Here is an 11,721-nt window from a genome sequence, read left to right on the forward strand (position 1 = left end):
GCTTAATTTACATGTGGCTATCCCTGTGCTGTGATGAACTAGCCCTGGCACTTCCAGGCTGTCTGAGCACATAATCCCTCAAGTATACCTTGAGGTCTTCTGTAGCTTGGTCTTGTGGATTCTGGTAAACCTGCTTCTTGTGGACAGCCTCCTCCTCCTAGCTGCTTCACAGTATCTCACAGATATGGTTTTGGGCCCGGTCCTGTTTGATGTTTTGGACACCAGGTGTCTAACAGAACCTACTCTACTGTTGGCTGCCCTATTTATACTGGCCTGAATGGTGTGACTAAGTTGTGTGTGTGTGTGTGTGTTTGTGCTGTCCTCACGGGTGGCCTGAATGAAGTCTAATCCTTGGCTTTAATCACTATTTTTTAGTTGGCTTAATTCCTGGAGCTAGTACTGATAGTGGTCTTTGTGTTGGCATTTAACTTACTACTAATTGTGGTGGCTTCTTGATTGGGTCCTTGGCTGGTTCTCTCCTTTGGCTCTTTGGTATTGGTTTACTCTATTTGGCTTTCTAATTAAGATCACTTTGAAAATCAGGATCTTAACTAAGATTATCTTGATCTCAAGTACTGGCTCCTACAACAATGCATTTCACCAAGTCAAATGCTACATTTCTACTCCTAACACATTCTCTCTTTCTTAGTGTTTTTGTTATGCAGGTTGGAAGAAAAGAAGAAGATCCAAAGAAGATCTTAGTAATAAGATAGTTTTTAGGAAAATAGATATTTAGTTTTAGGTCATTCCTTGTAATATGTGTTGGATATGTGTTGGATATATATGTGTTCATGACTATTGGTAACATGTGTTGGATATGTGTTGGATATATATGTGTTCATGACTATTGGTAATATGTGTTGGATATGCTATATATGTGTTCACGACGGATACATATCTGTGTTTGATTTTCTGTGAAAATGAATTGATATAAGAAGAAACAGAATTAATGCATATTTGGTCTCTTTGCCATCTGCCAACAGATGGCAAAGAGCCTGCAGCCTTTGCCGTCTGCTAGCAGATGGCAAAGAGCCATTCCCTTTGACGTCCGTCGGCAGATGGCAAAGAGCCATGCCCTTTGCCGTCTGCCACTGACGGCAAAGGCCTCTTTGCCGTCCGCTGCAAAAAACAGATGGCAAAGAAGGCCTTTGCTGACCCTGTCTTTGCCGTCCCCTTTTGCCGTCCGCGGCAGACGGCAAAGACCTTTGTCGTCCGCCATCCGTGCCTTTGCCGTCCGCCGTGGCTGATGGCAAAGTACCAGATTCCTGTAGTGTAAACGATGAGTATGACCTATGATCAAGTGACTTCACTTGACTCCTAAGTCAATATACTCTAACATAGGTGACTTTGTTGCCGACCCCCCTTCTAGATGAAGTTCTCTAGTGTTCCTGGTTCTGCTTGTTGTTTTTGTTTGTTGTTTCTATCTTTGAGTTTCTTTCTATTAAAAAACTTCATCTAGATCTCTCTTCTTTATGTCTTTTCTAATTCTTTGCAAATCCTTTCGTAAATTCCTTGCAAATCCTTAAGTGATTTTATTTGCCAAGTGAGATGAGATGACAAAATGTTTACTCATTGTTGAACTCGGTCTCTCCGATCCAAACCTATCGGTCTAATCGAAGCACAATGTATCCTTGTAAATAGATCATCGGTTCAACCGACATGGTCTAACTTAGTTGCACTGATCAGGATCCTATGTGACCTCGCCAACTCGGTGTCACCAATGAAAACAAATCGGTATTACCTATTTCAGTGCTGCAGAAAACTTTTTGCCATTGCATTCTGCACATCTCTTCCAGCTCCACTCAATGATTCTTATCCTCTACTCGCATCATAATCTACATGCTGCCTTGTCATGTGACTGAAGGACCGAACCAAACTGACTCATACCCCACAAGATCCCTTCTTGGAAATTAATGTCAAAGGGGGAGAGAGAGACCACATCAAAGCTTATCACATGGGAGAGAAATACATCTTAGCCTTCCCGGGTGCTTGTTGTCAATAGAGGAGAGAAGCCACATGTCTTCAAGAGGGGAAAGACATGTTAAGACTTAATTGGTTGAACCATTTCTTTCTTGATTGGTTCCTGCTCTGATTTTCTTTTCCTTCTTTGCTCTGATTTCCTCTTACCCTACCTTCTCCCATTATCCAATATCAGATTCAAGGGGAGAAAGAGTTCACATCTAAGGGGAAGAAGATCTTTGGAATTCATTGCATATCTTTAATCTTTGGGGACATGTCTATATCCAAACATAGGAGGAGCAGTCTTACAGCGTAGATCAATGATAATATAGATGATAGGCGGTTTAGAAGTAATGAATAACACTGTCCAAAAGTAGAGGCATGGTCCCCACATCGTAAGGCATACTTAATAGGTCCAACGTAGATGGATTATACATACATGCATAAGTTGTTATTGACATCACGTCTATAGGAGATGTGCGGTGAGGGACAAGTGCTTTGCCTTGCATTTGAAGTGGAAGGTGCAGATATCACCCTCTTGGATGTTTGTGTGGTGGTGAGACTCTGACCAGTTGGTTGTGATGGTGGCCCTCGTGTCTGCTCCTAGAATGAGACAGAGAAGCCATGGACATCATCATCTGCAAGCTTGATTGGAAGCTGAAAGCACAAGTGCTCCCTGGGTGATTTTGGTAATTAATGACAACATATCTCTTGTTGGACTAATACTTCTATCGAGTATATTTCAGATGAGTTCAACAATGGAGTGACAAGGATAAGAGGATGTGGAACCCCTTCAAAATGCTAAGGACAAAGATTGGGAAAGGCTCAAGAGTCTTCATTTTCATTTTAGTGATCCAAGATCACATTGAATCCATAAGGAAGCCAATACTATTAAAAGGGGATGAGGTTTTGCTTAATGGTCTACTTGCTCAAAGTGCTTAGTGATATTGCTCCAAAACCCTCAACCACTTTCTCATTTCCACATATGTCCAAAACCTAAAGTCAAACTTGGGCCCACCGATTTGATCTATCCGGTGCCACCGAGTTCACTTCACATAGCCACTGCCAGAAACTCTAATCAATTCGGTCACACCGATTTGGATCTCGGTCTCACCGAGATGGCCTTGCAAACTCTCTATTGTATGTTGCAATTATTTCGGTCTCGCCGAGATGGCCTTGCAAACTATCTATTGTCTGTTGGAATTATTTCGGTCTCATCGAAATGTGCAATCAGTCACATCGAGTTTGCTTGACCAACTCTCTGTTTGATTAATTGTTGAAATCGGTCTCACTGAGTTCATGCAATCAGTCTCACCGAGATGATGTTTTGCCCTAGCCCTAGCACATCGGTCCCACCGAGTTGATCTCGTCGGTCCCACCAACATTCCTAACGTTCACATTTTGAACTAAATTGGTCTCACCGAGTTTTTCTATTCGGTCTGCCCGAGTTGGGTAAAAAGTGTGTAACAGTTAGATTTTGTGTGGAGGCTATTGATACTTCTCCAGTGTATCTTTAATTTTTGATTGCTCCATGTTGTTATATTACCATTCTTGGATGTTTTACAATCATTTCATAGTCATTTTATATCATTCTTTGGTACTAACCTATTGACATAGTGCCCAGTGCCAGTTGTTGTTTTCTGCTTGTTTTTTACATTGCAGGAAATTAATACCAAAAGGAGTCCAAACGCAGCGAAACTTTTTGTGGATTTTTTTGGACCAGAAGACATCCAGTGGGCCAAAGAAGTACCAGAGGGCCATCTCATGGTGAGCACAAGACACCAGGGTGCGCCTGGAGGCCCAGGCGCACCCTGGTGGGTTGTGCCCACCACGGTGGCCTCCCGCACCGCCTCTTTGCTCTATAAATACCTCAATATTCCAGAAACCCTAGGGGAGTTGACGAAAATCAATTCTAGCCGCCGCAAGTTCCAGAAACACCAGATCCAATCTAGACACGATCACGGAGGGGTTCATCATGTCCATTGGTGCCTCTCCGATGATGCGTGAGTAGTTCTTTGTAGACCTACGGGTCTGTAGTTAGTAGCTAGCTGGCTTCCTCTCTCTCTCTCTCTCTCTCTCTCTCTCTCTCTCTCTCTCTCTCTCTCTTGATTCTCAATACAATGGTCTCTTGGAGATCCATATGACGTAAGTCTTTTTGCGGTGTGTTTGTTGGGATCCGATGAACTTTGAGTTTATGATCAGATCTATGTTTTTATCCATGAAAGTTATTTGAGTCTTCTTTGATCTCTTATATGCATGATTGCTTATAGCCTTGTATTTCTTCTTTGATATTTGGGTTTTGTTTAGCCAACTTGATCTATTTATCTTGCAATGAGAAGAGGTGCTTTGTGATGGGTTCGATCTTATGGTGCTTGATCCCAGTGACAGAAGGGGAAACAGCAGGTATGTATCATTGCTATTAAGGATAACAAGATGGGGTATATTTCTACATAAATAGATCTTGTCTACATCATGTCATCGTTCTTATTGCATTACTCCATTTTTCCATGAACTTAATACAATAGATGCATGCTCGATAGCGGTCGATGTGTGGAGTAATAGTAGTAAATGCAGGCAGGAGTTGATCTACTAATCTTGGCGTGATGCCTATATAATGATCATTGCCTGGATATTGTCATGATTATTTGAAGTTCTATCAATTGCCCAACAGTAATTGTTTTCCCACCGTTTGCTATTTTTCTTGAGAGAAGCCACTAGTGAAACCTACGGCCCCCGGGTCTCTCCTCATCATATTTGCCTTTGCGATCTATTTTCATTTGCTTTTATTTTCAGATCTGTTAAACCAAAAATATAAAAATATCTTGCTGCACTTTATTTTATTTGCGATCTATTTATCCTATCTATCACAACTTTATCACGTCTTCTCGCCAATTTGAGGCATCGTTACCCAAAAGGAATTGACAACCCCTTTAACACGTCGGGTTGCGAGTATTTGTTATTTGTGTGCAGGGGTTGTTTACGTTGTGTTGCTTGGTTCTCCTACTGGTTTGATAACCTTGGTCTCATCACTGAGGGAAATACCTACCGTCGCTGTGCTGCATCATCCTTTCCTCTTTGGGGAAATACCGGCGTAGTTCAAGCAGGCATCAGCTATATATACCCCTCCACCCCCTTCTCCATTTGTGAGAGAGTCATCAGAACGTGCCTACACTTCCACTACTCATTTTCTGAGAGAGAACCACCTACTCATGTGTTGAGACCAAGACATTCCAATCCAACCACAAGAATCTTTATCTCTAGCCTTCCCCAAGTTGCTTTCCACTCAAATCATCTTTCCACCATAGCCAAATATGTGTGAGAGAGTTGAGTGTTGGGGAGACTGTCATTTGAAGCACAAGAACAAGGAGTTCATCATCAACACACCATCTGTTACCTTTTGGAGAGTGGTGTCTCCTAGATTGGTAGGTGTCACTTGTGAGCCTCCGTCAAGATTTTGGAGTTGAACCAAGGAGTTTGTAAGGGCAAGGAGATCGCCTACTTCGTGAAGATCTACCCAAGTGAGGCAAGTCCTTCGTGGGCGATGGCCGTGGTGGGATAGACGAGGTTGCTTCTTCATGGACCCTTCGTGGATGGAGCCCTCCGTGGACTCGCGCAACCGTTACCCTTCGTGGGTTGAAGTCTCCATCAACGTGGATGTACGATAGCACCACCTATCAGAACCACGCCAAGAATCTCCGTGTCTTCATTGCGTTTGCACACTCCAATCCCATCCCTTTACTTTCTTGCAACTAGCGTGCTTTACTAATTCTGCTGCTTACATTGTTGCCATGCTTGCTTGAAGTGTGTTGGGAATGCTTAAAATTGTGCTAATCTACAACTCAACTTGAAGAACTTAAAAACTGCTACTTTTGCTTGTTGAGTGTCTAATCCCCCCCCCCCCCCCTCTAGACATGTCTTCTCGATCCTTTCAGAAGCTCATCATCATCCAGGTGGATGAAGTCCTCGAGGCACTCTTCTGTGCAATGAACCTAAAAGTATTGGGAACATCTAGAAAGTGTATGGGAATAAGACATGATTGAATGTGATTTAAGATTCTTGGTACAAAATGTGAGCCTAGATTCCAAATTCATTATCTATTAGAAGAGAAAAGAGACAAAAGAGTTCATTAAGAGACAAATCAACATAGGAGAAGTGACACATCATATACTATTATGGGATATTATTTTAGTTTGAACAACCTTATGGTGGATTTATTGATGAGATAGTAAGCATAGTGGATGCACAGGAAAAGAAGAAAATTCTAATAGCGGTAAGAAAGAAATGCTTTGTCTGTAATTTAAGTTGTGGCAACATGCACTATCATAGTCGGAATAATCTGTTAACCAAACTTAATATAAAGGTGATAGGGATAGCTTGAACCAAAACAAAAATAGCTTACATTAGAATGTGATTTGAAATTTAAATAAGTACCATCCTCTGGCCTCTAGTTTGGCAAATGTCTTTTGATGGTGCAGACATAGTACTTGATCTTCGACTCTTTGTACCCGATCATGCGATACAATGGGTCGACATGATGTGTACGCTGGTGCTGCCCCACATGCCGGTGTCAGCGCTTGCAAGCCTCGGGCGGGGTCAACGACGGGGCTAGATGCGGGTGCCACAACAACGTTGGTGACGGTGCCTCGAATGGAGTAGCGGATGTAGGGCACCCCGTGAGGCAGCTGCAGCAGCGTGCGACAACCGGAGCAGTTGTCAAGCATCATCATCTCGTCGACGGAGGGGGAGGGAGGGCGAGAGGGATCGGTGGTCGAACTTGATTCAGGTCTCGTTTCCTTGTGGGGTGGAGTCGTTGTTGAAGGTGGTTGTTGTCGACTTCCATCTTTTCTACAAGGGGAGGGATATATTCCTCCCGGCCCGGTGCACTTCCCTGCACAAGTCTCGACTCCTATTGTTGATCAAGCGACCGACGGCTAGGATTGAAAAGTGTGATGTTGTTCTGAGGTAGATGCACGTGAAGTGACTAAGCCTCTTTTATTTATTTTATATTGATAAAATAGAAATGTAATTTTATGAATATCTTTCGGGAGTGGCTATAACTTAGTCAACTTAGAAATGATGATGATTATTATTGTTTCACAAAAAGAAAATGATTGTTACTCCCTCCATAAAGAAATACAAGATCATTTAGATTACTAAAGTAGTGATCTAAACACTCTTCTATTTCTTTAAGGAGGGAGTATTATTTTGACATTAATAGACCACAATTCATCATATTTTTTCTTGTCTGACTCATGTTTAGATTGGATGGTTCGTAGTGATGATTTAGAAATTGTTATTTCTCCTTTTTCTATGTTAGTTTCTTGACTTGAGAAATATTTTGTATGGGCACTTTGTGCTCAGACTTCCGGTCCAAAGAAGATTCAATTACCCGCAAAAAAAAAAAAAGAAGATTCAATTGAGGCTAACCATTTCGGAGAAATTCCTATGGCACGAGTCCTTGTGTCGTAGTACTTCATTTCAGAGGAATATTCCCATTAATTCATGGTACTTTTTAAGAATGACTTCTGTTAATACACATTGTAACGGTGTATAACTGCTAGCTATCCCCTCTCCCTTGAATTCGCTTTGAAAACTCTGGAAAAAAAAACGAGTTCGCTCCCGGATTTGATAGACAATAGTGATGACACTCCATTTTACAGTGACACATCAACAACCAAAACAACAGGAGGCGCTGATGAATCATGGTCGTGCATGATATCTTTATGCGTTTCTGCTACAGAGATACAGACAACAGCGGGCGCAACTCCAACCTCAACAGCCGGCACCACGAAAATCGTAGGGTTCTATACTTCTATACATGCTTAAAGCGGGGGAGAAATTTGTCTCTGACAACCGAGGGTACATCATCATCGCATCTCTAACGTAGGATGGACATTACACTGAAGAAAAGCAGACGGAAAGCTACCTGACCACAATCCATTGCCTTCGACAACGGAAAGCTCTCAGCGCAGAAGTTCTGCTGCATCGCAAAAGACACCGCAAGGATGTATTGGAGGGATGGCAGAAAACTCTGCTTCCGAAGCTCTGATGCAATGGGCGTCGCTCAGGTGTCGTCATGGACCGGTGGCAGAGCAACAACACCCCTATTGAGGAATCAAAGCTTCTGCCAGACGATTCGTATTGTGATGGCATCGCCAAGCAGCTTCGTGCCAACCTTATGTTGGCTAAATCCTCACACTATTGACAATGGTAGATCATCGTTATTATTTGGAATGCGTTTTTGTGCAGCCTTCACGGCAGCCACTCTAGCTGCATTGGCTGCTTTATTAGCTGCGGCAACCGCCCTGTTAACCTTATCATCTACTCTTGGAACATCGTAGGCCTTCTCTGTAGCTCTTCTTGCCTCCTGGGGGTGTGACATAATCAGAAATCAGTGACCACAATTGTACAGTATTAAACATCATGGAGTAAAGACTTTCTGGTAACTACCGATGGTTTGCGGGCACATTACCTGCACTGCATTGAGGACCTTGGAATGGTTCACGGCAATTGCTGACCCTGGGACAATATTTTGGGTGCTTAAGGTGTCAAGAACTCCATTTTGCCAGTGGCCTGCTTGTGTCTCTCCATTCCTGAATGTATACATGCCTAAGCCCTGCCTTCTGCCCTCATGCCATGCACCCTCGTATCTATGCCCATTGGCAAAGCTGTAGACTCCGAAACCATGCATTCTATCAGCGAAGTACTCCCCAGCATACGTGTCACCATTCCTAACAGCAGTAACAAAAGAGTTAGTTCAAAGCTCAATTAATACCAATTTTATGCTGCATCATTTATTACTGCCAAACACGGCTATACTAGCACAAAGGAATCATGATACCATATTGCAATCTTAACAGGCTCAAGTTAAAAGTGAACTCAAAAGAACAAACATGGAAGAAAAAAGGAAAATGGAAGCTTAAGATCAATTGCGATTCAAACAGAAGATGGTTGTACTGGAAATATGCAGCACGGTATAATTGGCAGACATCACATAAAACTTTATATGCTATCTCATGAAGTTTGAAGAAGTTGGACATATTATCCAGCTAGTTATCTGGTAAACATAACTGGAAAGAGAATAGTTATTTATATGGTCTTTTCAGATGTATCGAGTACAGATGACAACAAAATAGACAAAATACATGGAGACCATGCGCAATCATTGATGACTCGTATAGCCCACTACCAGTCCCTTCAGGGACAACCAATATAACCCATGACTGATGAGACAAATATATAATACTACAGTGAATTAATGTATTTACGCATATAAGAAATGAACTACCGGTGTGAACAAAACTTGTAGCAAATTAACTTGGTGCTTTGGTCAAATCTGACTATGAAATCTTAAAACTAAGAAATTGGATTATAGTAACCATCCAATTGTGTACCATGAACTTTTAACTAACTGTAGCCACATAAATAAGTTGATATAAACGATAACAGCTTAAGTAGCAAGAATTTACACAAGAAAAGTTTCAAACAAGATTTAAAGAATTCAAATAAATAGATTTCACGCTGCACACAACTGAACGGCAGGTCATTGCTAGAACTAGGTTCAAAACCTTGGGATATTACTAAATTAGTTGTATACCCAAACTCATTCCTCATAAAGACCACAACCATAACCAGTAATATTACCCATATAGAAGAAAATATACACATGATATATGCATCTAATATACTCGTACAGGTCTGCCTCTAAATTTGGCAGATATTAAATTCATCCAAAAAACTACTCCCTCTGTCCCATAATGTAAGACGTTTTTTGACACTAGACTAGTGTCAAAAAACGTCTTACATTATGGGCGGAGGGAGTAGCTTATGAGGTGATAGCAGTGTCACTCTATTCTACCAAATAACTACATCTCAATTCTCATTATCTGCAGTTCTTTTAGAGCTCTCCGGTTGATTGTAAGCTACTCCCTCCTTCCCAAAATCTTAGGCGTATTTGCAATCCCATAATGTAGGACGCACAGTTAAAGCCTAGCCAAGGATCGTTACTTTTTTGGAAATAAAAAGATGCGGCCAATCCTCTTGTGGGGTTAGCACCCAAATCATGCATGCCTTCCTTTTTTATCTCCAATCGTGGATGGCTCCCTCCTGCGATTTGCTCACGTAACTGACTCTGCGCTAATTTTCGTGCTAACAACTAATACGCCCTAGATTTTGGGAAGGAGGGAGTATGTCTGACCAATAGCTCTCCTACCTAATGGCTAATGGTATGGGGCAAGGTAGCGTAAAGAGTAGCTTGTATTCTTGTTCGGCGAGACAGAGGTAACAAGGGGAGTTGTTGGTTGGGGCACTACCCTGGTGATAATTACACTTTTTCCAGATTCCACTACAAACAGAAAAGGAGAATTCTACATCAGATCTATGGTGAAGGGAATCAGCCAAGCGAGCCATATCATCTCTCCCTAGAAAACAACAAGTCCTTTACTTTGATTGAAAGAAGCATCTTACTCAACATAAAGCAACAAAAGAACAATGCTACCGGCAACTAATGTATCATCTACTTGGGTGAAAAGAACTTCTACAGTTTACTTGATATATAAAATACTTGTGCAGTTATCAACTTCACTACAATCCCTAGGTTATACCATGATATGGCCAATTACACATGAGTCTTGTTTAGGTCGGATACACAAACCCCACAGTAACTGTGATAATGTTTAGCAACCAATGAGGCAAAACATGGAAGACGGAAAATATCCATGCAAGCTCTACAATTTCCTTATTCATCATATGTCATAGCTAACACAATCTCACGTTTGGCCAGATCTTCAACATTAACACACTATATTATGCACCGGCTATGTCTACATAAAAAAGGATCATGGCTAGCATGTAAATAGCTGCACAGTTTAACTCGATTTCACAACTATGCACAAATACAATGCAATTCAAACCTGAAATGGTAGTGGCCTAGCCCGTGTTTGACACCTCTCTTGAACTCCCCGATGTACCGGCTGCCATCCTCGCAGGTGTGCACACCGTATCCATGGCTCTGCCCGTTGGACCATTCCCCGGAGTAGACATCACCGGTGTAGAACCTGTACACGCCGTGGCCGTGCCTGAGCCCCTGCCGGTACTGGCCTCTGTAGCGGCTCCCCCTGGCCCAGGTCTCGACCCCGTAGCCGTCGTACTTGCCGTCGATCCAGTCCCCCTCGTACCTGCCGCTCATGTAGTAGTAGTAGACGCCGCTGCCGGTGCACCGCCCACGGTTGAACTGGCCCTCGTAGACATCGCCGTTGCTGTACACCTGGACGAAATGGCCGGTGGTGGGGGCAGACGCGGACGCGGACGGAGATGAGCCGATGGACCAGAGGATCGGGGATCGGCGAGGCCGGCGGAGCGGGAGGTGGAAGGGGAGCGGGAACGGGAGGCGGGGGAGGGAGAGGCAGAGGAGCAGGAGCAGCGCGCAGGAGAAGGCCGCGGCCGAGAGGAAGTCCGCGAGGAGGGAGCGCGGGAGGATGGCGGGCGACGGGGAGAGGAAGTAGAGGGTCGGGAGGGAGAGGAGCAGCAGGATCCGGAGGCGGAGGTGGAGGCAGCGCAGCAGATGCCTCGCGGCGGCCGCGGCCGCGGCAGCCGCGGCCGGGGCGGGCGGCGCGGAGGAGGCGGCGAGCTTGCGGCGGCGCGGCGGGGTGAAGGGCGACGGCAGCGGCGAGGGCCTGGTGGGGGTGGCCGAGGAGGAGGAGTTCATGGAGACGGGGCGCTTGTGCGGGGTGGAGGGGAGCGCATGGTGCGGGCTGGCCGGGA

General features: G+C 43.8%; 1 protein-coding gene across 1 annotated transcript; it reads right to left on the reverse strand.

Annotated features, from left to right (window-relative positions):
* Nucleotides 1-7,635: 7,635 nt before the first annotated feature.
* On the reverse strand, nt 7,636-11,715 carry LOC119339383 (radial spoke head 10 homolog B-like). Its single transcript, XM_037611470.1, has 3 exons — nt 10,872-11,715; nt 8,432-8,690; nt 7,636-8,326 (listed from the first exon to the last, which is right to left on the reverse strand). The coding sequence occupies exons 1-3, from the start codon at nt 11,663-11,665 to the stop codon at nt 8,153-8,155; spliced, it is 1,227 nt and encodes a 408-aa protein (XP_037467367.1). The 5' UTR covers nt 11,666-11,715; the 3' UTR covers nt 7,636-8,152.
* Nucleotides 11,716-11,721: the final 6 nt, after the last annotated feature.

Source organism: Triticum dicoccoides, chromosome 1B (assembly GCF_002162155.2).
Source record: "Triticum dicoccoides isolate Atlit2015 ecotype Zavitan chromosome 1B, WEW_v2.0, whole genome shotgun sequence".
In the NCBI taxonomy this organism is placed as follows: Eukaryota; Viridiplantae; Streptophyta; class Magnoliopsida; order Poales; family Poaceae; genus Triticum; species Triticum dicoccoides.

Coding starts and splice junctions, on each gene's coding strand:
- LOC119339383 (XM_037611470.1), bottom strand. CDS start 11,665: ATGAACTCCTCCTCCTCGGCCACCCCCACCAGGCCCTCGCCGCTGCCG. Junction 8,691..10,871: donor CTAGGCCACTACCATTTCAG/GTTTGAATTGCA, acceptor TACTGCTGTTAG/GAATGGTGACACGTATGCTG. Junction 8,327..8,431: donor AGGTCCTCAATGCAGTGCAG/GTAATGTGCCCG, acceptor TCACACCCCCAG/GAGGCAAGAAGAGCTACAGA.